Consider the following 27,119-nt stretch of genomic DNA (forward strand, 5'->3'; position numbering starts at 1 on the left):
CCACAGCGGCCAGCCAGAAATTTTTGCAAAGCGTTCTGAAGGACATGAACACAAAAGCACCCTCTTGCTTAGGTTGCTCAGCAACTGGCATTCAGAGGAATGATGCTTCTGATCCTGGAGATAACATATTGCCATTATTCCTGGCAGCAACTGCTAGAAACTGACTAGTAGTTTATCTTCCATGCATGTGGAAGCTATCTCAGACCTGGGCCATCACAGCAGAAGCTGCCCATCCCCCTAAGTGCATTCTTTGCCTGAGAGGATATCCTTTTATTCCCCATGGAATGGGTCAGTGCTAAGGGACCATTTCCCTCAGGGTGATCCTTTCCTAAGAACCACAACTGCAGAGGAGCTATTCCATCCACAAAGGCCTCATCCACACACCCCTTTGCCTCTTTCAGCTTATCTGGATCACTACCTTGGCTTCCAGGGAACAAAGTTCAAGAGACTCATTGCACCAAGTACATACGGAAACATCCACCCATGAGACCAGTTGCCATAAATGTGGCCAATTGTGCAAAGAAGGCCTCTGCACTGTTGGCTTTCTACATTCATAACTTGCTTATTGGGCTTGTTCACGTGGGCTGCAAAGAACGGTAAGATAAAAATGGGAGACTGACTGCACTGCCTAAATTTGCACAGGTGCTTAACTTGCCTGTCTGCTATATTGTTTACCTTGTTGCTTTGTCAGTGAGACACAGATGTTTCTTCTTCTGCTAGGGCTCTCCTTGTGCAATCTTAGATAAAGTATATATTGATAAATCAGGCACAGGAAACTTGCTGTATCTCTTACTAATTTACATACATTTTAGCTGACTAACAGCATGATGCTGTGGTCCCTGAGAGACCATTCCTATGACTTTGGGAGGAGGACTTTAAATGCAGGTGGCTCCCCTGCTCCTCCTCAGCCACCACCAGAAGAACTCCAGGGGTTACTTTGTGAAGTCTCCAATGCAATTTTGAGAAGGCCAAAAAGGAGGTCCCAGGGAGCGGAGAGTTCAGATGCTGGTAGGAAATAGAACAAGGAGGATGGAAAATTAAAATCTTTTCCATTGCCCCTTCTGCTCTTTGCAGCATAGGATTGTGCTCTAATTATCTTTAACTGACTAAAAAGTTGATGAAAGCTGGAAAATTGCACATGAAATAGGTTTGAAGAAAAGGCCTCCCCCCCCCTAATAATAGTCTATAAAAATGGCATGGAAGGTGCCATCTAAACAGATTGTCTAGTATCCAGACTTGTGGTGTGATCCTGCTTTACGCACTTTATCTCCGTTATGTAGCCTACCCACCTGCATTGTTACCCCAGCTGTTTTTCAAAGCCAGCTGACAGCAACAAATGCTAGAGGGTGTCAATCCAATGGTTCTCTTTGATTGATATAAAAGGTGGCTTCAGCAGGTGCACAGTGCTGGTGTCCAATGTAACTTTTATCAACATTCATTCTGTTTTCCCGTTAGCTTCTAGTTTCCAGTTAGAGTTCAAAAAATTGATGAATGTATGTAATCAAACTGCATCTAGGTAACTATAAAGCACTGCTAATTATGATTTATTGCTAGCTGCCTTGAATTCAAGAGATAGGCATACAAATGAAGCTGATTTTAAAAGAAAAGCTTCATACTGTTTTTAAAAACGTCTCTCATGTTATCGAGGTTTTCCGTATGTTCCTTGCTGATGACTATGGGATCCTAGAAGCTTCACCATTATCCATGTCTCTCTGTCACAATCACTGTTTTGTTTTGTTTTGTTTTTAATCTGCTCTATATAATCCATTGTTCTGTCAGAATTAACTGCTTGCCTTCCAGCTATTTCAGTTATAATCCTTACATAAGCCTGTGCATAACTTCAGCTGAAAGCTGGACTTACTTGTGAGTAGAGAGCCATTGGTTCAAGTTGTAAGGTTAGATGATCTAGTGATGTTGATTATAAATATATAGAAAGGATTCAATTCAGAATCTGAATACTGAGAGAGGAAGGCTCTTTGCTCATGGAAGGTCCCTCTTCCCAGTTTTTGAGGACTCACTGCCACACAAACACACACGCCACAGCTCCTTCCATTTGGATGGTCTCCTAACTCTTTGTGTAGCATTTTCCAGGAACTGGATAGCCATAGGAAGAAGGGGACAGGAAGTCCGATTCCATTAATGCAGTTGTTCCAGCATAAATCCAGATTCAGCCCAATAGCTTCTCATTAGACCCTATAAGGAAATTAGTTTCTGAGTGAGTGAGTGTGTTCCATGCAATAGCTATATTAAGGGAGTGTGTACAATTAAACAGAGTTTCAGCCATTCGTCTGCCGCAGTCACCTGCACCTTATCTGAAAACGGATATAGTCAACCTATCTCAGATTGTCATGCTGCATGTATGGCACAAGTAGAAACAGCACAAAGCAGTGCAGGGCAGGGGGGATTGGCAAGGTCTTCAGGATGCCCTTTATGAGATCCAGTGTACAAGACTAAATATCACAAGGGAACCTACAGCTCTGCTGCCTGCCCTGCTTCCTGTGAGTCACAGAGTAAGGCTGGAAGATGAGCATGTGCGCAGTATGTCTTGGAGGAGGAGAACAAGCTGTGGCTCCGGGTGGAATCGCTCGTGACATTTCCATGCATGGAAAGGAGTGAGGGGGAGGGCAGATGAGCAAATAGTAATGACGTGACAAGCACCAGGCTAACGGTAATCAGTCTTGAACTGTGACGATGTTCCATCCCGCTGCCATGAAAATGATCAGAATTTCATTCTGTGTTCCCAGAATTCTGGGCTTCTTCAAGAAGATCAACAATGGCAGACAAGTTTTCAAAGCAAGAGGGAAGGGGTTAAACTCCCCCTCCTCACGCCCTACGTTCCCAATCAAAATTGGACCTCCCCAGGTCTGCTCTTTCCATTTTCTTTAAACGGATGAGGTTCCTAATGGTACATTTAGCTTTCTTCTGAGGACAAGTTGCTCCCTGATACCCATCTTTGCCTGCCACATGCTGCCGCAGCAGATTATTCTGTTGGGGGCTGGTACACAGTTCATGCTGGTTGATGGATTGGTACCGCCAGCTGGTTTGGTGCTCTGCGTGGGCCTTGCGTGTGCTGGAGAAATCTCAGCAACGTGTTGGCATTCTGTGACAGGTGTGCCGGCATGCTTTAGCTGACAGGTCAGTCAGGAACGAGCTGAATGCAGTACGTTTCAAACTGCTTAAGTGGAGAGCTCGGAATTTAGATTGGACTTTAGAGAATGTCTTGCATCACCATGGTACCGGGTTTTAAGCCACAGATTTTTCATTATAAGGAACGTTTTGACTCTGTTCTTCCAAGTCACTTAATTGCTGTAATAATTACATTCTGTACTGTAGGCGGATGTGGAAAGCCTGGAGGGAGCCCAAACAATCAGTACAGACAATGCATGGCGCATGTATTCACGCTGCACTCATGGCTTTCGAAACTGTTATTCTAACAGTGCCCTGTAAGCCAGACAGAAGAGTACCTGAGTGGGGATTCTGTGGTCCGTATTTGAGCTGTTCCTAGTTGGAGCTGACAATCGGAAAAAAGAGTCTCTCTATAAAAGAAAACCTAGCAGGAGATTGTTGTTTGCCGAGCACTACATAAAGGCTTTTAACATACTATTTCCCAGCTTGGCTTTCAAGGACAAATTCTGCATTAAGAAATAGCAACAACAACACAGGTTGATAAATGAGCATTGAATATTCATGGAACAAGCGCCATTAGCAAAGCTGGCTTTTAAGGCAAAGGTAAGCACTGGATGAGGGACCGACCTCGCCATGAGGCAGGGTAAAGAATTCCGCTCAGGCAGCAGATGCTGTGGGGAAGGGAAGGGCAAAAGGTTTGGGAGGTGGAAAACTTTTGCTCTCCTATTGAGAGCAATAAGGAGGATACAAACCCAAGTGCATCAGTGTCATAGAGACCCTAGGCCAGCGGTGGCGAGCCTATGGCACGCATGCTACAGTGGGCACACAGAGCTCTCTCTGTTGGCACATGAGCCAAGTTGCCCCAGCATCGCCCCAGCAGCTGAGCATCGGATAACAGCGCACACAGGGGCCGTGCGCATGCTCGGAAAGGTGTAGTGGTGCCAGGTGATGATGTCACGAGCCGTGACTCATTAGCCGCAAATCATCCTTGCTTTCGCATGGCCAGTCAGTGTGCTGCCAAGGAAAGAGAGAGAGAGATTTGCTTGGACTGGCTGGGAGTTGTTTTTTGTAAACTAAAACCTCAGTATTCAGGTTTTATTGAAGTGTTGGCACTTTGCGATAAATAAGTGGGTTTTGGGTTGCAGTTTGGGCACTCGGTCTCTAAATGGTTCGGCTTCACTGCCCTAGGCCATCATCAGCTCCCACAAGGTACAGCGGGGTTGGGTAGACACATAAGGTCTACCTTGGTTTTAGACTAGAATGCTGGAATCCCTCAACCAGCTCCAGATGCAAAATAACCACATGAGAACAAATATACAACAAAGGGCCTCTTCTGCACACATGTTCAGCCCGGGAATTGTTTTCATTGCCAGAAATGCAGCTTGCCCGGATATCCTTTCACCTGCAGATCTACTCCAATTTCCCTCAAAACTTGCTTAATTTTAGCAGTATGATTTAGGAGGAAAATAAGATGACTTGTCTCTGTTAAAAGGTTGGGAGTCGGAAACTCTTCTGCAGTCAGATCAACTGCAAATCTGTTGGAGAACTGCTAGAATGTCCTGATCTGCCTTCTGCCTGTTCTTGGAGTGTGGCAGTAATGAAGACAGAAGAAGAGATGTGGGGTGGGGGAATGATCCATGGCCTGAAATGCTTAATGGCCCACCTAATTAGGCACAAGAACCTGCAGGTAGAAAGGCAGTGGGCTTAGGGCCTCATTCTCACCGAGCTGGTAAGCCTTCGTCAGGGCTGTAGAATGTCAGGCTTTATATTGGGGCTGATCTGTTAAAAAGGACATATATCTGCACATAGAAACCTAGCTATCAGGGTCTGGCAAAGTCTGGCCTTGCCCCTGATCTGCATGTTTTCTATATCCCAGGGACTTTTTGGGCATTTATTTATCCAGTGCGTTTCTCAAGCTACCTCTGAAGTCTTTCCAAGACAGCTTGCAATATAAAAACATGCAGTTCCAGGCCCCCAGAGAAAAGATGTCTTATTGCTTGCTATATATAATATATATTGTGTACCCTTAACTGGAAGTGAAATTTATATTAATAAATAAATTCCATTTTTAAAAGCTAGTTCTAAATGCTATGCTGGTATAGATTTGTATTTAACATATTCATAAAGTCATATATTTTCAAGTCAAGTTAAAATGAACTGGTAATAAAGCAGTGTGTGCAATATAGACCTTGCCGTTAAAAGCCAAAGAAAACAAATACATTTCAGTGCCCTCTTAAAGCAGCCAGATGAAGTCAGATGAAACTCCCTCTTGGGAGGGGGATCTGTGGGACGGGGCCACCACAGAGAAGGCCGTGTCTACTGCCCATCAGCCCACAAATCCGAATGATGAGCCAGCAGTAAGGCTCCTAATGACTTTCTCCAGAGGCACATTCCTTGATCTGTGCTTCCACAGCTAGTCTAAGTGGTGCAGCCCAGCTATTGGTTTACCACCTCAAAAACTATTTGAAGGTAAGATCTCAATTTTATTGTTTAATTCATGCAAAAATAGGAAGGAGTATTCCATTTCCACTGAATGAGGCATTCACATTTCAGGAACACTTGTCACTTGTCCACTTATTTTGTAAGGTCAGAGGAGCATCGGGGCAGAGGAAACCTTTCATCTTGGTTTATGTGTTATAACTGTCTAGCACAGTTATATGCATGCTTTTCTTGAAAACTTAAATAACTATGGGGAATAATTTTTTACCTATATGTGCAAGAATTGAGTGCAAGAAACCTAGGGAATCCCATCCAGATCTTTTAATGAAATTCGTCAGCCTTACGAACTACCAAAGTGGAAGCCAACTCTGTGTGAATAGTATGTAAACTGATTTTTGTTTCCTCCATGCCAGGACGCTCTGTGGTCTGTGAGAACAGACTGAAAATAGAAACGTGACAGATGCCTGTGCCGCCACCTCCGCCTCTCCCACCATCTTTTTCTGGAGGTCCACCACCTCCCCCTCCTCTCCCACCATCTTTTTCTGGAGGTCCACCACCTGCTCCTCCTCTTCCACCATCTTCTTCTGGCGTTCCACCACCTCCTCCTCCTCCTCTTCCACCTCCTCCTTCTGGAGGTCCCCCTCCACCACCACCACCTCTCCCTACTTCTCTCCAGTCATCTTCTGGATGTCCACCCCCACCACCATCTTCATCTCCTCCGGTAAGGCTTGCATTTCATTTTGGTAAGATTATGAATAGTAATGTTTACTGTTATAACCAGAAGCTATTGTAAGCTACAAAATCCTGCATTTAGAATGTTTCATCAGTAGCTGTCTTTTAAATGAAAGTTTTCAATCAGAAAACTGTTCACTCTTGAATATTTGAAGTCAATTTTTATATGGAAAATTTATTTTCTCTCATCCACTTGCAATGCATTTTAATCTTTCATCATTTTGTCTAATGTTTTCTGTAGTACCAGATTTGACTGAGGGCCGACAGCAGTTTACTATTAATATTAGACATCTTGTGTTTCATTTGTATGTCTTCAAAATACACTGTGTCTGCTTGTAGTGATGCAATGATTTTCACATGTCAATAATTCTCACAGAAAAGAAACAACAGAGAATATTTGCTATTTTTCTGTTTTGGCCATTTGGACCAGTGTGTAGAAAATGGCATGATCCAGATGCAGAAGTGCTACCCAAAATTCAGTTATTGTGTAGTGATGGCCACACCATGGAATGACTTAAACTTAGATCCTATACATATTTCAGCAGAACAGATGCTTCAGCTCCCGGAATGTACCTGCCAACAATTGAAATGAGTCCCATATCTGAATCAGGCAGCCATCCAGAGAGTGGGTACTTGCTTCTTTACCTCTGCTGGTGCAACAAAGTCCATTTGCTATGGTAGTAGCGGTGACTGAGTTATCCATGCTGTTCCCATGAAGCTAACAGCAGTAGAATTCTGCTTTTGGTGCCATCAACTTGTAAAGTGTGACTGTGAAGACGGAGAAACTCAGGAAGGTGCCTGCTATTAAGTCAGACCACTTAATAGTGTCTCTGAATCAGTACTGTCTAGGGCAGAGGTGGAAAACTTGTGTCCCTCCAGAGGTTTTGACCTACAGTTCCCATCATCCCCAAACATTGGCTGTGCTGCCTACAGCAGAACATCTGGGAGGCCTCACATGGCTCACTGGATGCTAACTTTCAGCAGCTCTCCAGAACTTCTGCCAGGAATCTTTCCCCAAATACCTGAGGTGCTGGGATTGACCCTGGAACCTTTTGCAGGTAATGCATGTGCTCTAACACTGATCTTCCCCATAACATAACTTTGTACAATAGATTGTTTTTTCTGCAAAGAGAATTTCTAGCCCTTGGCATCTGTACTTGTGCCACCTAAAATTGTCTTGCTGTTGCTGCAACAGCTGCTACATTTGTGTGAGAATAGAAACCAGATTCAAAGATGCAAATTGAGTTGGTCTGTATCTTCTATCCCACAAATTATAGTAGTGTTCATAGTCCAAAATAACTTGTAAATTTTCTGCTCTGCTTTTGCTAGGAAAAACTCTGCTGGTGCCTCTTTCTCTTAGCAGGAGTAGATCTGTCAGAGCTTCTGAACACTATTCCAGAAAGATATGTTCAGAAAGATCCCTTTGAAAAGTTAAGACAACTTGGTTAGGAACTTTATTTATTTATTTATTATTTTACAAAGTTTTATTTAGAACTTCATATTAGAGTTTTTAGGGCTTCTCTACACAAGGCATTTATAGTGAGCTAGTTGCCCTTTACAGGTCCTTTCCATGATGCTGGCACCATCCAGAGCCTTTCCTGTATTTTCTAGCCATTTTCATGGCTGTCTTTTTTTTTTAAGAGCAAGGAAAGTCAGCTATTTTTCTAGATGCTGCCATTATTCACTGCAGAAACGAAGAGTAATTTCACCCTCCTGCTCTATACCACAGCGCCACCTTGTGTCCTTTAATGGAACCATAGGAATATAGAAAGGCAGAGGGAAAAAAACCTTGTGGAAACAGCGCTCTGATCCTTCCGCAAAGAAAGCGGAAGAAGCAACCTCAATAAAGTGCCAGATTTATGCAGTGAATCCCTTAATGCCTGTGATAAGACCATAGCAAAAGGTTATGAAAGGGGACAACACATATCCTAGGCTGTGTTGCACACCAGTTTCTGCTCTGCTCTGCTACTGATAAGACGATGCAGTTGGGTGGCTAACGCTTGCCTTAATATAGTGTTCTTACAGAGGCTCACTGGGTAAAATCCAGTGTAAATCCTACTCAGAGTAAACCCACTGAAATGACTGCAACTGAATCAAACTCTAAGTTGGCCTCATGTTGGATTATGTTCTCTGTTCTGGATCACTTATTCACAGTTGTGAGAGCCTATCTCAAACTTCAGTGTTTCTAGGAGGTATTTCAGGAAAAACTACCAGCTGGATAGTCTATTATAAGGGACTTAAAACAGAGGAAGAGACTCTTAATAAGGGGGTAATTTTTATTTGGTGACTGTACAGCACAAGCATCAAAAATATATTGCAGTGTCTCTAAATTGGATTTAGTGCATTAGGACCAGGTAGAATAGCAAGTTAGGTCTGAGTTTAAAAAGCTGTTTCGGCCAAAATGGTCATCGGGTGATTTTGAGGCATTTATTATCCCTTGGCCTGGTCTAGCTCAAAGTGTTGTTAAGATAATTAAAATGTGATGGGAAAGGACCATGTCTGCCACCATGAGTTTCTTAGGAAAAAGATGAGGCATAAATTTAAAAAATGCAGTATAAATAGCATAAATAAATCTCTTAAGGCTTTCAAATTGATCTAAAAAGTCATTGACAATGCTGTCTAGTGATATTTTAGACTGTTCAGCAACACTGTGTATTCTAACCCACTGTAATTTGTCTGGAAAATTCCTGTGAGCCATTGTATGCTTAGAGTAGGTGTTCTGCTATTCTGTCTGATAACCACTGCAATGAGAAATCATGCTCTCGAAGCCATTCTGCAGGCAGAGAGTAGTAACAACTCAAATAATTGCAGAGCTGTTTATGAATCTACTTCTGTATTTTTTCAGACTTTGGAAGATGCTGTCTTGCTTTGACAAGCCCACCATAATGAATGCTTTTAGATAATATCTGCTGCTGGCAATTTTGTTTGAGAGCATCCCCTTCTAAGGAGCAAAACGCAAATAAGCATGAGATGCTAAGTGGAAAATGCAAGCAAGGTTGAGGGGAAACTCAGCGTTTTTCTCTGCAAACAGTGTGTGAATGTCAGGCCTTGGCCAGAGTTGGGGGTCGAGGCAGCTGAATTCTGGGTCCCAGGCAGTGGCAGTGCGGGTCTTAGTTGTCAGACCAAGTGCTCAAGATGCAGAGGTTGGTTTAAAACAGGCAGGACTAAGCACCAGGTCAGCAATGGAAGGTAAAGAGGGGCAGAAACTGGTACAGAGTTCAAATAGGTACAAAACCAGGTAGTGGTGAGGAGCCAGGGCAGTACCAGGGTCACAATATGTGCTACCTTATATGTGTGTTTTTTTTTTTTTTTTGTGGGGCGGGGGGCGTTGCAGCAGGATACAGGCAGAGCAGAAGATAACAGAACCTGATTTCTGGGGTGCCATAAGTAGAGCTTTCCCTGGTATCCCCAACTTTTTTTGGTCAGTGGGTACATTTGGAATTTTGAGAGAGTGTTGTTGGTGCTGGCACAAAAAAGCTGCTATGGGCAGGACCAGCCTGCCCTCTTCTAAAACGACTGCAGGTATGGCTGATCACAAGCACACCTTTGCCAGAAAGAACGCTGGCAAGCTTCAGAGAGAATTGCCCAAGAACCTAATACAAGGCAGAAGAGGCTTCTGAGCTCCCAAACACCAGGATGGAGGGCAGACCTTCCGTTTGCAGCCTGTCACTTAATGAACATATTTTTTAAATTAAAAATAAATTTAAAAATAAAATAAAATTGGAAGAGTCTTACTGACACCAAAAGTGGTTCTGTGGACATGCTGGTGCCCACAAGGACCATGTTGGAGGCTCCCGCCTTATCATGTGTATCTAACACTAGAGTTTCCAAAGTGTGTTTCTCCTAAATTAAGTATTAAACAGGACTGAAAGTTGAGAGATCACAGCACCCCAATATTCCTATGTGGCAAAAGCCAGACACCTGGAAACCCCCTGTGCCATCTGTTTCTTGTCCTGGTTCTATCTAAAAAAAAAAAATTGAATGAAAGCTGAATGCTGTCTGTGTTTGGAGAGGCTTCAACCTATCCCTCCTGCTGCCCATGTTATTTCAATTAAATGTTTTCCAAAAGAAGGTTTGCATCACCAAAAGAGGGAGGCAAGACGATACGGATCTGCAAAAAATGTGCCTATGCTAATACATAGATTTAGAAATATTATGATTTGGATTGAAATACAATGCATCTCCCCAGAGTGTGGGAGACTGACCAGGTGAGCTGAGCAGCTTGCTCAGCCTACCATCCAGGTGTTGTCGAAGGCCCGGCTTTTCTTTCAGAGTGCTCCTTATCTTTATACCAGATTTGGCCTGGGCAGGCTTTTGGCTAGAGGACACTTTTCAAATACGGTACAGTCCTCTTTCTGTACACTAAGAAGTAAATAACGAGTTGGCTTGGTAAAGAAAGCTTGAAAGTGTAGAATTGCTGCCTCCAGAACTGTTCATCATAAATTGGTGACTCGTGCTGGATGTGTCACTGTGGATCATGCAGTGCTGGTTTCTTACAATCTGCTATTTTTCTCGCTCACACTCTCTCTGGTTTGCAGTGTGGATCAGAGGTGCTTAAATTAGCCCTCGTAATTATATTTTGCTGTGCTGGATCAGACAGTGGCTAATGCAGCAGTAGCACCAGGAGCTTGCATGGGTGGAGAACAGAAGCAAGTTCAACTATTGACACGGCTGGCCTGCCTACACCATGCAGAACATGACCTTTAAAAACTAGTGCAGAATTAGAGTGTATTACTATATTTATGAAGCCTGCAGCCAGCCATTTATATGCTGCATAAGGATGATCTGTGAAATGGCTGCTTTGTTCATTTACAAAGACATGTTTGCTTCTATAGCATGCACTGTTTTGGCACACATACCAGAATCTGTAGACCAGGGGTAGGTAACTGGGTGCCCCTTCAGATGTTTTAGACCACAACTTCCAGATGCCATAGCCAGAGTGGGCAAGAATGAAGGGGCTTTTTGTCCAAAACATCTGGAAGATAACAGGGTGGGAAGAACAGATTTACCCTTCCACTGTGTGCTGGGCTTATTTAGTGGACTAAACTCTTGCAGGGAGAAATTTATGTTAGTTCAGTAACTGAAATAACACAGGGACAACGAAAAGACTACAGTGAAGCAAATACAGTCCTGAATATAAAGAAAACAGTAACCCTCATGGAAGGTCTCACAGTAGTCTAGTTCCATAGCATGGTCCATACTAATCTGGAGCCTGTTGTGACAATCACTTGGCCTGGGATTATTGTTGGTGACTTCTTTTAGGTTCTCCCAATCAGAATGCCCTCTCTAGAGCTATTAAACAGGATCTACTGTGTCATTGAATCATGGACTAGTAGACTTGGAAGGGGCCAGGAAGGCCATCAGGTCCAACCCCCTGCTGTTGTAGGTCACCAATATACACCATCCCACTCAGATGACTGTGCAGTTTATTTTTGAGTGTCTCTAGTGTGGGAAAGCTTGTGACCTCTCCACGCAACTGGTTTCTGGTTTCCTACTGCTGTTTTGGCCCCATGCTCTCTGTGTGGAGAAGGAGGCTTCATCCCAGAGATTTCCACTTTGGAAAAAGCTCTTAGGTCTGCATTCCAGCAGCAGGTGTGGCCAAAGGGCAGTGGGGAGGGGGATAATTAAGCCCAAGGAAAGGCATTTCAAGAATGGTGGGGGGAGTAAAATTCTAGGCAGTTAGGGGAGGGATGGGAGAACAAAGTGATGACGTGGGAAAGGGGCTGGAGGCTTCTAAGGAGCCCCATATGGGTGTCTTTGGGTCCTGACCCCAAGTTAACAGCCCTGTTTTCTAAAAGTCTTGCTGGATGACATGGCTGTTGGCCCTGCCTCGCCCCATCCACCCACCTTTAGCTCCTCCACCACCACCCTGTCGCACCAGGGCTGAATCCAAAAGCAGCATAAACACCCCCACCATGCCTTGAGCTCCCAATTTCATTTCTGTCTTAGCTAGTGAGTGAGGCAACTTGCTTCCTGTAGTATTAAGTCTGATCCTCCTACAATGAACTTCTATGTATTGGAACTAAATGTCCCAGTGAAGTATGGATCTTTTTACGGGGAAAGGAATTTCATCTTATGTGCATGGGAACCCAGAAAAGGGAACGGGACGGCAGTAGATTGTATGTGTGGTCTCTGCTTTGGACAAAATCACTGAACTGAAGGGACCTTTTCTACTCATATGCAGACCTGCACGAAACAGAAACAGTTGGGTTTGTTGGGTGTGGGAGGCAAATCGTCCTGCAGAACAAAAGAGTTGACTCGTGTGGCTACTCAATAGTTCATTGGCACTTATTGTCTCCATAGTGTGTGGACTTCCTCTTCAGAAGCACTCCCATCCCTGAGCCTACATTGGCATATTGAGGGAGGGAAGAGGGTCCAGGGCCTCCATTGTGATTGTCACAATAGTCAGAGAGGACTAGAGTCAAAGAGGACTTACAAACTGCACTGGGGTAATTTGTCCCTTCAGTTTTCCCATTCCCATGAGATTTTTTTACTCTGTACTTGAAACATGCATTCCAAAGATATTGGGGTGGGAAGATATTATGGAGACTACTGTGATTAAAAATGGAACAACTCTTTCTATTAAATGTTCAACCTATTAGATACATGACTCATTCCATCGCTTTAAAAAAAGAAAGAAGAGAAAAAAACCACACACTCATTATCTAGCCTGACACTCCTTATAAAAGAAATAATAGCAAATCCCCTAATGGCTTGCCAAGGAAAATGAGAATCAACTGTTCATGTTCAGATTTCATCAGGGAAGGTCATGGGAATTAATTTTGTTCTCGCCTAGCAGGGGCATCTGTGGGATTCAGTAAAATGAATGAGTCTTCCCATTTGTGTTGTTTCTGGCAAAAAGCCAGGATAGTTTTCCTATCTGTCTGTCTATCTTAGTTTATATATCACTTTTCCGGAAGAGGGGACTGAAAGTGAGAAAGAAGCAAAACCCATGTCTAAAACAGTAATTTCCAACCCCTTATTTATACAACAAGCTTGAAAAATCAATCTCAAAAATTCAAACAGCAACCACAGTTTCAAAGAATAGCAGTTAACCATAAAGGCTAATAATAATAATAATTTTAACAAGCCTGGATGCTATTGACACTTTTAATCTAATTCCTTCTTTACGAGACAAGCCTTTATATAACACATAAAATGATGACAACATCAGGACCAGAAAAAATGTGGTTGACCAATCTCCCCCCCCCCCCCCGTCCCCTCCAGGTATTCTAGACTACAGTTTTTATCATCTCTAGCCACCATGATGGGAATTGCTGTCTGGAGGGCCTAGAGCTGGTGGCTGCCCGCCTGACTTTATAAGGCCTGGAGGACTGCAGAGATGCATCCGATGATGCATGGAGCAGAGGAACAGCTAGAAGAGGGCAGACGGAAGCTACCCAGGACCCCAGCTGTTTAGGGGTTTACAAGTGTCTTGAACTGAGCCTTCAACAAGCTAGTAACCAATGCCACTCAGTTAAAATAGGTACACTTTGAATAAAACAGCAAGCGCCCACCTGCAGGTTATCTGCCAAATTTGGCATCAGTTAAGGTTTCTTGACATGCCTTCTGTCCTAAAATGGTATGGGTTTTTTTTTTGTCTCCAGCATGCTCCTTCTTTCAAGGAGGTACCACCTACTGTCTTATCTGAACCTGATGAAAATAAGAGCTTGAACTAAGTGTCATTAGTGTATGGGTAACAGCTCAGTCCACATCTCCAGAAAACCACTCCCAGTTACAACAGCGCAGGAGCTAAAATAGAGCCCAGTTGTTCCCATATCTGAACTGCTAGAGAGCAATGTGATGAGCCCCAGCCTCCAGAATCAGCTATCCACATAGGAAAGAAATTGCTGCAATGCAGAATTTCCAATGCCTAATGCAGTCTGTTCAGCACGATACCATGATTAGGAATTGAAAGCTATTGAGAGGTGCTAGAGAATTGATGGGGTCACACTCCCCTGTCCCTCTTTTGACGTAGGGTATCCAAATGGTTTCTCTTTCAAAACCAAACCTGCAACCCTGCTGAAATGAATTTTAAAAATCAGTTTTATGCAAGAGTTTTAGAATTTGGCTTCTCAAGCACATCACCCAGGAATGGGATGTTGGCAACCAGAATTTTGGCAGCAAACAATTGATCTTTTTTTGTTGCCATCACCAGAATCCAGCCATTGTGTTAAAAACTGATATCTTTTAACAACTTTGTAAAACTACCTGTATAGTTTTTCCTCTTTATTGCAGAGGAAAGCATCACCAGATCCTAAATCCCTTTTATAAGAGAAAGCCTTGTGCAGGGATTTATAGTGAGAACTACGTAGTTCCTTGCTATAAGCATCGTAAGTCTTCTTTCTGTTCCTCCCACTCCCACAAATCTCTGTTGATTGCAGTGATGGGGGAAGAATTTAGCCACTGGGTGGCATGTAAAGATGACACAACCTGTAGACATATGAACCCAGAAACAAAACTGCAGCTGTTGGTTCTAAATTTAAACCAGAGAACCTGCTCCAGTCTTGTTCTAATTCAACAGCCGAGCTACAGCAAAACCAGTTCTGGAAGTTACTGAGATAATTTAAGGGTAGTATTGAAAAACAACAGCAAACAATTCAAGAAATATTTTATTCCAGTTATGTTTCTTCAATTTTTCACAGTAAGTACTGTTTAATCTTCTGGATAATAAAAATAATTGGTTGTAAATTTAACATTGTATATATTAAACTTGCTGATATATACACCATTTGGCATTTGAAAGCAGTGGCAAATTAGCGTGTGTGAAAGAGGGAAAGGGGAGAGGAAGAGTAAGGCCATGGAGGGTTGAGTTATGTAGGTTAATTTATAAGAAAATATATTCATCAAAGCCTTTCTTATTTTGGAGCAAATGTAGTCATAAGAATACAAACTATTAACAAAGTTTTATGTGAAACCCTGGGAATGTTTCTGACACTGATATCACCCATGGGTGCTGTCTTCGGGGGCTAACATAATAAACATTTAGAAGAAAATGAAAATGAGCTGCTCACACTTTCAAAGGCAAGCACATGAACTTGGATGTTCACTGGACAAACTGCTCAGCAGTGTGGGGAAATGCCACAAGATGTGCAATTGTGCATGGGGTACACATGGATGTACAGTGTTCCTGATTCAAGCCAGCAGCTTCAGAAAATAGGCTTACCTAAAGTGAGCAAGATGATTGTGGTGCTCCTGCTATTGCAATTATTGATCCATTACATAATGCTTTGCATTGAAACATTTGTTATCCTGTTGGTCATTGTGCATTAATGTCCAACCATGAAGGCTTTGAAATGAGGCTGAAATGAGGCTTCTCCAAAGCCATTCAGTGAGTGTTGTGGTGGCCACACTTATCAATAAATGCATGGGAGAGACATCCCTGAATGCTTATCCAAATTATGTGAACCGATGCTGATGCTGATTTTCTAAAATGCTGGATGATTCTCACACCTTCTGGCCTGGATGCCCCTATCCTAGAGACAGGTGGGCTGTCTGTAATGAAAAGGAGAGACTCTGCACATGTTTAAAGACCACTCTGAGAATTACTGTATTTTTTGCTTTATAAGACACACGTTTTCCCCCCTCAAAAGTAAGGGGAAATGTCTGTGCATCTTATAAAGCGAATATGTGTGTGCAGTAAGTCTGTCAGATGTGCAGCCCATGGGGAAGTGATGGGGAATGTGCCTGTGATTATGTGCCCATTTGATTCAGAATATTTTTTTTTCTTGTTTTCCTCCTCTAAAAACTAGGTGTGTCTTATGGTCAGGCGCGTCTTATAGAGCAAAAAATACGGTAGTTCTTTTTCTAGTACGGAAAGTGAGTTCTGGATCATAGCACTTGCTGAAGCCTTGCTAAGTTTGCTTGATGTCTGGGTATTCTTTGACACACATGTTTCTGCTAGGCATTCTTCTTTGTCTTCCATACAAACAAACAAACAAATGGCCATGATACAAGCAACATAAGCACAAAAGGTTGCACCAAAACTGGTCTCCTGTGAGGGGAAGGTCTCTGCTTGTTTAAAGAGCCGCTTTCCAGTTTGGGGGCATGTCCCTTGCCTCCTAGACCGTAACTTATCCCATTCAACAAAACGTCCTGCAGTGTTTTCAGATGGCCGGAAGGAAGGAGCAGGTGGGGAGGCCAACTTTGGTCTTTGCAGTGTATCCAGCATAAATCTGGATATAACCCAAGCACTTTAAAATGCTTGCTTATCTTTATATATTTACAAAGAAGCACTGATTTACCTTTTTTCCGCCATGATTTTGCAGCTTCATTCATTAGGGAAAAAATGGCACAAAGAAAAGAAAAAGTGTGTAAGTGGAGGGCAGGAGGATGGCTGGATTTACTTAGATGATGAGGAGAACTTTGCTTAGATGTTATGGGGAAGCGGAGTTTAACTCAAGAGATTTAGCAATAGGACTTTGAATCGGTCCAGATCTTATGCAGCAGATCCCTCTCACAGACACCTTCTCCCTCCCCAGTATTGACAGCTGAGGGTTCCCTCCTGATTTAGGTCTTTCCTGGAGAGAAAAATTGACATCAATTTCCTCTCTGGCTTCCTGTATTTACCAGGTTCCTGCCCATTCTTAACCTTCTTTAGTATTCAGTTATTATCCTCTCGCCTTTGGTGTGTGTTATAGTTTGAGTTTGTTTTGCTTTGCTTTCCTTCCTCTGTCTGGTTATTATCTTTGTATATTGGTTCACCTGCCAGTCAAAAGATCTCAGAGAGCCACTTTATATCCTGTAAGTGAACCTCAGATTTTAGTGGGTGAGAACAAACCAATGCAGTCTTTCTAACTCTTTTTATGTTGACCATTTTTGTCTGTTGTGCTTTTTGTGGGGACAGACAGATTATTCTGGGATGTAAGATCCCTAAAATCACAAGATGTTAGTTGATTTTTTTCCTTCTCATTTTCCTAATTACTTAGGAAATTATTGGATTGTTTTATCTCAAAGAATAAGGATAGGCTAGACATGCACATGGTGGGCATGTCGTGAGAGAGCCGGCTGGCTGGGGGTCAGACTAGATGGCCCGGGAGGCCCCTTTTGACTCGCTCTGTTTCTTTGTTTCTAACTTTTGAAATAACTGGACAACCAATGGTCTTAGGGTTCTGCTCCACTCAGGAAAGGTTCAGCTGTCCACTTTGTGAGGGGGTGGTTCCTTCCCCATAACACAGCTCATCTCATTCAGCAAGGTCTCTGGACTCCCTCTGGCCTCCAGCATTTTTGTGGGCCTGGGGAGCTATTTTATGATAGAGGGGGTTGGGAATTACACTTCCATTAACACAGTTGATTCTACATAAATCTGTCACCCACCTCTTAAATTTTTCCTTTCACCCACTATGAATAAATATGCAGCATTTATAGATGGTATTTGTCGCCAAGTCGACTAGCTAAGATGTTTTCAAATATGTCAAATAGATGTTGGAAATGTAAACATAAAGTGGGTACGTTTTATCATATGTGGTGGACTTGTGATAATGCAAAAAAGTATTGGATTAAAATACATAAATGGATGGAGGAAATACTACAAAAACCCTTTGCTTTTAAACCTGAAGTTTTCTTGTTAGGCATTATACTGGAAGGTATTAACAGACAGGAAATGTATTTGATGTTACACTTAATCACAGCAGTGAGGATTGCATTTGCTCAATACTGGAAAAGTGAGGAACTACCCACCAATGAACTGATTCTAAGGAAGATTTTGGACTGCGCAGAAATGGATAGATTGACTTTATCATTGAAGGAGAAAGAAGACACTGACTTCTATCAAACTTGGGATTTTTTCTATAACTGGCTGGAGAAACGGGACTTGGTGTAAATTTAGAGATGTTTTTAAGTTATTATAACTGATTTGAATTTGACTATAGAATGTTAAAAAATATGTAGTAGGGGGTTGACCCAATAAATCCGATGTATGTGATATTTGATGTTTGTAGTATTAGTTTAAAGCTTTAATAAAACTTAAAAAAAAATATGCAGCGCAGATTAGCACTACTCTGTGTGTGTGTGTGCACACATGTATGCGCACACACATGTTCTCAGGTAAGCTCAGTGATAGAAAGGCTATAATACAGACTGGCTTTGTATTATACAATCAGTCAGAAAGAATAGGAGAAAAGATGTGTTTTAAATCAACTCTGGAATGGATCTTGGGGTTATTTTAGGTGCTGTAACAGCTTTCTGTATAACGAGATCTGCCCAGACAGCTCTGGCTTGGGGCAACTTTCTTGTCAGAGTTGTGCAGAGTATCTGTCTTCCTCCATAAGGACTTTCTTAGGTACCTACAAATTCATGGTTAGAGAAATAGAATAAACCAAAAGCTCATCAAAAATGGCTTTATCTTGGCTCTACATGTACTGGATTCTCCTTACCAATAGAAGTGTGTGCATGTGCGTGCGCACACCAGACAGAAAGAGAACCTAATTCCATACACTTAAAACCTTTGTAAGTCCCCTTTACTTCAGTGACCACAGGTCATGCCTGTCATTCAGCGAAATGTGAATCCAAGCCATGATCTACACTGTTGTGCATCACTCTCAGATCTGTTTTGGTCATGAGTGATATAGAAAAGTGTCAATAAATAAATATATATGCTCAGTTAACACAGGGCTTCCAGGTAATCCAGAAGTCTATAGTTAACTTTAGAGTCAGAAATATCTCAGCTCCCTATGGACCATTCTCTGGGCTGGGTTATCTGATTGTGCATTGAACAGCATAATAATTGTCTGGTTGATAACCAACTGAGATCAATAACCAGCTGAGTTTGCCTGTATCTGCTTCCTCCTTGTGCGGTGTCTTCCTTTTTGTGGAAGGCAGTGGAGAGGGCTCAGTTGGAACAGTAACCTCACTCTTAGTTATCTTTGACAGACGAATGCGGAGCCACCCAAATTGAAAAGGGAGGATTCAAAAAGTCGGAGTGCTTTGTTACATGAGATTCAAAGAGGGACTCGATTGAGAAAAGTAACTCAGATTAATGACCGAAGTGCACCGCAGATTGACAGTAAGTCTTCAGCTTTTGGGACTTCTCAAAACAGTGGGCAGGCAGCCACATCAGAACAAAAATCCTTGTGCAGACAAACCTTTTTGGTGGATGGAAGGCTTGGGTGTGAACCATGCTTAATTGTGTCATCAATGGGACACTTGTGGCCTACAGGATATCTGGGCCTGCACCTTGCACTGCAAATGTTGAAGGTTAGTGGGAGCTGCGGCCAAAGTATCCTGAAGCACCAGATTGGAGAAGAGACTTGTATAGATTTGTGGACTTTGACTGGTGTTGTGGGAACTGTCTGAGATAATAGGACGAGAGTTGAGAAGATAAATAGCAAAAGGGGCAGCAATGTCTTGCTGGCCCAGGTTTATCGGATGCTTTTGGTTCTCCCCTATAAAATGCCTTTGAGATTTCATGTCAGCTATAGCCATTCCCAGATCTGTTTGAATGACAGTGGATTTACAACTCATTGAGATCCATTGTTTTAAGATACCACTTGTTGTAAGCTGCCTAGGAAGGCCTTTTGGCAGTTATAGACAGCCTATAAATAGGCGAATGAATAAATAAATAAATACTTGCCAGGGGGTTACTACATCGTTCTAGCATTCAAAAACAGCGATATTTTGTGATGGCAAAAGTGGATAATGCTGTTTACAAACTGATGGGAGTTTCCTTTGTCAGATATTGTTCTCCTAGTCTAGCTCGTCTATAAATAAATAAATGGTCCAAAGAGGGTTAGTGACTTGGGCTGTTTATCTTGCCATGTGAAAAGCCTCATTAAAGAAATGATCCCACCTTTATTCTGGCACCAGGTGGCGCTGAGTTCCAAGATGTTAAGTATTGCATTATTGCCGCTGCGGCATCTGTCAGTTCCCAGTTCATTAAATGCACAAGGAAAGATAGAGTGCAAAGATCAAATGTGCCAGTAGCTCTGAAAGCTTCGGTGAAATGTCACATCTTTAATGGATGTATTTTCTGGTCACAGCTGGCAGAAGAAGGGCGAGCAGAGACGGAGGAAGCTCTGGAAGCAGCCGAAGCAGCGATGTCCCTCAGGCGCTAGGGAACCTCTTTGCAGAAGGGTTTCCTGTCCTAAGACCAGTAAGCCAAAGAGACCTGATAGGTAATCATATTCTCTTTGAAGCTCCAGGGCTAACTAGGCCCTGAATAAACAGGACCAGAACGTATCTTTCTTACATAAGTTGGAAAAACACCAATTTGTTTTTGTTTTTTGTGTTTTGTGTTTTGTTTTGTTTTGTTTATCTCATATGGGTGTGATGGTTTTAAAGAGCATCAATTATTTTTGATCCTTTGCTTAGTGCAACACTGTAGGACAGTTTTCTTTGCTGTTCGCCCAGCAACAACCAATGTTACTCCATGGTAGGAAAACCACTTAAATATTTTATCTATTTTAAATAAGCAAACAAACCATTGTTATCTGCTGTTCAGGTGGGGCTCTCAGAGTAGCTTGTTCATAGAACCATAGAAGAAACATGGAATAAAAATCCATACAATACAACACTGCACTGCCAGCTATGTAAAATCTAGCTTTAAAAGCACTAAAATGCCTGAATAAAAACAAGAGGTTTTGCCTGGGGCCAAGACGAAAATAAAGTTCGGATCTCTTGGGAGGGAGTTTCAAAAGATCAGATCAGCGAACCTCTCTAGCAAGGGAGTTTCAGAGATGAGGTCCTGCAATGGAAAAGACCTTGTCTCTGACCATCTGCCATCTTGTTTCATGCCATGGTGGCCAGGGGGCACGGAGGAAGTGTTTGTGGTTGATCTGAAAGCCGGAGCTGGCATGCTCCGGCTCCCACACCCAAGCCATTCTGGACTGCATCTGGGAGTCCAAGGCATGGCTGTGCCAAACCTGCCACATGATTTGCACATCTGGCCCCGAGTAACACTGCTATGTGCTGCTATGTTTGCACTAACTGTGGCTTCCAAGCACTCTTCAAAGGTGACCACTCATCTCTATAGTCTCAAAGAGGTGTCACCAGAATATGGATGACTGTGGCCAACTTGCAGTCCTCAGGAAAGGAAAATCAAAATAAAGCAACTGAGAGTTTAGGAGAGGAGAAAGACTTATGGAGGAATAATCTGGAGAGCTAACGAGGCACACTGTGGATGAAGGACAGGTGACAACTCCTGAATCTAGGCCTCAGCTGAGTGCAGCTGCCCTGGGCCATCTCTGTCACTTCTGTGCGATATAACTGAGATGGACATGAATGTTACTCATCTCTTCAGAGCAGGACATGTGACATTCTGTTGGCCTTAATGAAGCAAACTGTTGGGGTTTCAGCTGCCTCAGCAATGCCTCCTAGGAAATGACCAGGTTGCTGTAGGCACTGCAGTGTCTGCAAACAAATCTGTAGGACTGGAATGACAAGGTAATGTTAATCTATGGCAAGGAAAACAAGATGAGCATTTATGAAGAGCTGGTGAGAGGAGGGGAAATCCTCCATTTTCTTGACCCACCTTGAACTGATGGATTATTTGCAGGTTCTAAAATGTCTGTGTGGTTTTTAGGCTGCACGTGTCTCTGGATGTGTTTTGCTGTTTCCTAAAGCCTTTGGTTGATTGCTTTAGCCAGCAGGACTGGGAAGCCACCTGCCGCAAGGACATCGCTGCCTCCAGCTTCTCCAGCCCCGCTGAACACTCCTGGGAAAGCCAGTGGCAACCTTCAGTCTACACCTGATGACCCAAAGCCAGCAGATGTGTCAGAAGCGTCCAGGGTCCAGCGGGCGGTGCCAGCCCGTCCCAGCATCCCTGCTCCTCCCAGCATCCCCGCACCTCCACCTCCCCCACCTCTGCCACCCCCGCTGCTGCCCCCAGCTTGCTCAAACAAACCTTCTCTCGTTTTTCCCCCTCCTCCCCCTCTTCCCCCTCCTTCAACCGAAAGCCCCGACAAGCTCCTTTCCCCAAACGGTGCTGCTCAGACTCCTAAAACCCAAGCCTCTCCACTGCACCTCCCCTCACAGCCACTGCCCCCTCCGCCTCCTCCCCCCTTGCCTCTGGCGCCCCCTTGTGGGCCAGCAGGACGAGCAAGCGAGCAACCCTCTGCCTCCCACCCTGATCTGAGAATGAATCACCCTCCTGTGCCCCCGCCCCCACCCCCGGCACCTTCCATGTCTACCTTTTCCTCACGCAGAACCTCCTTGTCACCGCCTCCCTCGCCAACCGGGAGCAGTGCCTTGTGCAGCGGTGCTGATCCTGCCCCCCCACTGCCCCCCAAATTGCCATTTGTGCACTCCCAGTTACAGAAGTCCAACGTCCATTCTCTGCCTGTTCCCCCAGCCCCTCCTGGCACACAGCAGGTGGCTGGAACACATAGGAGGAGACAAGGAAGAGGTGCAGGTAAGGGGGGGGCGCGCGCTAGCTGGGTCCCCTCCAGTCTGGAACTTGCCCCTTGGGCTCTGTAAGTCCTTGTTCCTCATCCATCTCCCCTACCCATGTCTGTTGAATACACAGGTGTGTTGCATACGGTCCCGAAAGGCTCCCTTAAGCAATGGCTTGTTTTATTCTTTGCGTCACCTCTCTCCAAAGCATGCCAAACTCAATCGTTCTACTATTTTTCAGTGGTGGGGTGGGAGGGAATTCTTCAGTTTAGACAAAAATCAGACAAAAAGTAGGACCAACTTGACAAAGCATCTTTATTTTAGTTATCGATTTATTTGTTTAAAATTTTTGTATGCTGTCCCTCATGCATAGCATCTCAGGATGGCTTACAATCATCATTGTAAACATCACTGCAAAATAAAAGAACATATGTTCAAACCAGAGGGAGGGAATAAGAACAAAAATGTTAAGAGGTCTCACTTACTGAAATCTGGTGAACAGACAGACCTGGTGCACAAGTCCCTGTAAGCAACAATGACAAACTAATGGGACTGACAGAAAGAGTTACACACCATTGTGGGGCCATTTAGAATCTGTTGATGTATTCAAAACAATCCAGTGGTACAGCTCTGCTGGGAAGGTACCACTTCAGGTCTCGGGGTGGATGGGTAAATGTTTGACTGTTCCTTCCAGTTCAAAACTGGAACCATCTTGACCATCAAATTGAGCCCCTTGGATAGAGGGCCAGACTATATTTTTTTTCTGTATAGTCAGCTAACTTCTGAGTACAGGGTGGAGTTCATAGGATTTATCTGGATTGTGTTAAATTTCATGTTCAGCACTTGCAGTTTCAAAGACCACAGCTTGAATAGGGCTGTACCAAAGGAAAGGCAAGTGGGGACAGGACTGCTTGCTTGTTCCCCCTCCCTGGAGAAATTAATGCTACACACATGGATGCCTGAGGGTGGAGGCTATGTCACATGTAATATCGGAAGAAGGAACTGCATGGCGTGTTAATGTGGGGTGGTTGTTTTGTTTCGATTTTTTGATTTCCAAAACAGGGCTTATGTCTTGGCCTACTTGGCCTGGAATGTAGGAAGGGATATAACTGCAACAAGACTAGCATGTCTCTTCTGAGTCCTTATCAAATGTTTTTTCTCTTAGCTAAGCTGATGCCACCACCGGTTCCTCCTGCAAGGTCTCCAACAACTGAGCTCTCAAGCAAATGCCAGCTCACTCAAGTCACTCCATGGCAGGTTACGCACGACCTCTACCCTTCTCTTAAGAACGGAACGGTGCACATAATCGGTAATGAAACCCAGCACGTCTTCCTTTACTCTGCAGAAAAGAAGCACATGAGGAAGCATGAAGAAAAGACAAACTCTTCTCTTCTCACAAAGTGATGGCTTTAGGGACCCATGCAGGTGTTTAAAAAATTTGGTCCACTTAGGAATAGTATTACAGGCTGAACAAGGTTTTAGACTTAGAAGACAGAATAAAGGCAGAGATAAATTATTTTTAAGCATATCCCTTTGAGCTTGTTTGTGGAAAATTTTAGATATGATATTTTAGATATTTAGATATTTTAGAAACATGGATGATTATTGAAATACTCAGAGAAAAAAAATGGTTTTGATAGAATCTTGATAGGAGACAAACATGTATCAGTTACTCTTGACCTAAATAGTTTAGTGGACTGATCTATGTAGAACTGGATTTTAAAGCTGAAAGACCAAAATTTCTGAATAGTTGATTTTGATGCTTTATCCCCATCTGGTACCATTCTTCTACAATTCCTTTAGTGTGCAATCTTACACACACACACACACACACACACACACACTCCCAAGTAAATACGCACACACATACACCCTGGGAGTAATTTCCATTGTACACAATGGAAATTATTTCTGACTGAATAGGTATGTGTCTTGTTAATGTGTCTAGGATTGAGTTGTAAGTCTTTGATAAGTTTTCATTGTAATTCAAACTTCTTTTTAAAACTTTCTCCAGATGATTTTGAATCTAAATTTACTTTCCATTCTATGGAAGAATTTCCTCCTCCTGATGAATTTAAGCCATGCTTAAAAATTTATCCAAGCCAGGTAGCTAAAGGTAAGTGAAAATGTCTAAAACTGTGTAGACATTTCAGCTCAGATGAGGCTACGGAAAATAGTTACAATTCCTATCATGCTCCCATGAGCCATGCTGGAGCATCCTGAGAGTTATAGGCCTTTTTTCTATCTAATGCCAGGATTTTATTCTTGCTTAAACAAGAGAAACTGAGCTGTTGGACTGATGGTGATTCCTTAAAACCTTGTAAGAAACAAGAAAAATGACTCAAAATAAAGAAAAGGGTCACAAAACAGAAGTTTGATAGGTTAGATCATGTAGTTCACAGGAATCAATCAGTTTTGTTGAGGGCAAGCAGTGGGTACAAGCAGTCCTTGAGTTACCAATGAGTTCTGTTCCTGAGAAAGTGGAAATTCATATTTAAATTGAATTTACATGTAAGTCAGATCATGTATAGTTGGCTCTCCACATTTGCAGGGTTAGTGGGTGCAGGACCCCATGAAAGTGGAAAAATTGCAAATACCTCTAGTACCCCACTCCCAACTCTGAAACAGGGAAATGCTGGAGAGATCTGTGGGGTAGGAAGGCATGCTTTGGGGCCTCCCTCTCTCCTCTTTTGCTTTCTCTTTCTCTGTGGTAATGACAATTTTCCACAGTAATTTTTTTAAATTAATAGACTTTATGGCAGTTCATTTGTATGTAAGGGTTCTTACAGATGTTCATAACTTGGGGACTGGCTGTAATAAGTTCTAGAAAGCATTTTGCTAAACTCAACTAGCTTGCTCCATCTGGGCCATGCATGCATAATTAGCAATGCTAACTAATCAGATTCATATATGCTTAATTACCCAAGACTTTATAAATTTCTAGCACAGCATTCCCTAACATGATGTGTTGGAGAATAACAGGACACCCTTCCAGATGTGTTGGCCTACAACGCTTAGGACCCATAGCCATGCTGCTTACAGATGACAAAATACATAGTTTGATACTTTTCATTTTGCTTAAAATGTTTTTTGCTTTCGATCCTACGTCGGGACATAAGACTGACAAACACAAACTTCCACTGGCAGCATATGGCAGCATAACTCAGGGCACAATCCTAAACCTCTCACTGTTGTGTAGGACAGGCACGACAACTGGGACCCCAAAAACTGAACCCGTTCCCTGTTTCTCTCAGAGCTAGCATGGGAAAAACCATTCTGGCTGCCTCCTGGAAGTTGCAGCTGAGCAAAAGGGAGGATGGTTACTTTGGTCAGTGCCTCTTAATACCCCAGTTCTTCCCTTTCTCTCCCCATTGTTTTCATTAGATGGTCTTCTAGAAAAAATATGGAGGAGATTTCTGTTGCCAGGCCTCACTCCATACATTGGAAGCAAGTAAGCCTCTGAGTTTGGAGGCTTATGTGTATCTAAGGCAGAGGGAATTGGACTGTGTCAATAACATTTGCTAGGGGAGCAGACAGATAGATCTCTGGGAATTATTTTGCGACATGCCACTCGGTCTGTCCCAGAGTCAGAAATGCTCTATAATGCCATGCTGTATAATGGCATTATATAGCTCAGGGACAGACAAAGCTACAAAGCTTCATGTGCATGTAGCCAGCATAGCTCATTGTGAGGGTGATGAAAGCTGCAGGTCAAAACACATGGAGAACCCCAAGTTGTCCTTCCTGAGAAAACAGGCCAAATTTGCCGAATGTACGATTCTTTTGTAGCCATGTCAAATGCAAGCTGCATGTCCAGGCACATCTCTTGTTGGCTGCAAAGACCTCCAGCCTTGGTTTCAGCAAGATATAGATACATTTATTGGGGTATATATACACACACAGTGGACCGAAGTGACTTTTAAAGTGCATGGTCAGACACATGGCTCCAGTGTGGCTTATTGACTGTTGAGCAATAGGAATGTTAGGAATGTTAGGAATGTTACAGCATGCTTCTTCCTTCCCTTTTACAGAGAGCACCAACAATCCTCCTTTGAGAACACAAGTGAGATGAGAAGATCCAGGCAACAGAAGCATTGCAGAAAGAGTCTTGCAAATGCAAAAATAGTATTGCAAAACATAGCACTTTGTTTTGAAGAACACACAATACATGAAGACAAAACTTGTGCTGTGTGTAAGATCCTATGTGGGACTTAACAACCGGTAAATGCTGGATGGACTGGCAGTGCATGAGCTATTTGGATGCAGTTGGAACATATTATTGTGCCGTTCAGTGTAAATCGCTTTAAAACTGACCTTCTGCATATTGTCTACAATTCTATGGCGTATTCCACATAATTCAACTTTATTTCTTCATGATTTGTTCACATTGTGCAGGATGCCATAGATGTCACAGGCTGCTATCCTTGACTGTAGCATTCACTGAACCTAAAGAATTAGCTCCACCAAGTAAACTCTACCCCCAAACAGCATTTGTT

General features: G+C 43.0%; 1 protein-coding gene across 1 annotated transcript; it reads left to right on the top strand.

The window, feature by feature from the left end:
* The first annotated feature begins 6,025 nt into the window (after window positions 1-6,025).
* Window positions 6,026-26,695, top strand: WIPF3 (WAS/WASL interacting protein family member 3). Its single transcript, XM_044450731.1, has 7 exons — window positions 6,026-6,286; window positions 19,168-19,300; window positions 20,274-20,408; window positions 21,875-22,642; window positions 23,789-23,932; window positions 24,638-24,739; window positions 26,655-26,695. The coding sequence occupies exons 1-7, from the start codon at window positions 6,026-6,028 to the stop codon at window positions 26,693-26,695; spliced, it is 1,584 nt and encodes a 527-aa protein (XP_044306666.1).
* The last annotated feature ends 424 nt before the right edge of the window (window positions 26,696-27,119 follow it).

The sequence above is a fragment of the Varanus komodoensis genome, unplaced genomic scaffold (genome assembly GCF_004798865.1).
Source record: "Varanus komodoensis strain SLA01 unplaced genomic scaffold, ASM479886v1 scaffold68, whole genome shotgun sequence".
Taxonomy (NCBI): domain Eukaryota; kingdom Metazoa; phylum Chordata; class Lepidosauria; order Squamata; family Varanidae; genus Varanus; species Varanus komodoensis.

Bases quoted from the DNA above. Each gene is read 5' to 3' on its own strand.
- WIPF3 (XM_044450731.1), top strand. From the start codon at position 6,026: ATGCCTGTGCCGCCACCTCCGCCTCTCCCACCATCTTTTTCTGGAGGT. The intron at 19,301-20,273 runs GTAAGTCTTCAG...TTCTGGTCACAG, and splicing joins AAGTGCACCGCAGATTGACA to CTGGCAGAAGAAGGGCGAGC. The intron at 24,740-26,654 runs GTAAGTGAAAAT...TCCCTTTTACAG, and splicing joins TCCAAGCCAGGTAGCTAAAG to AGAGCACCAACAATCCTCCT.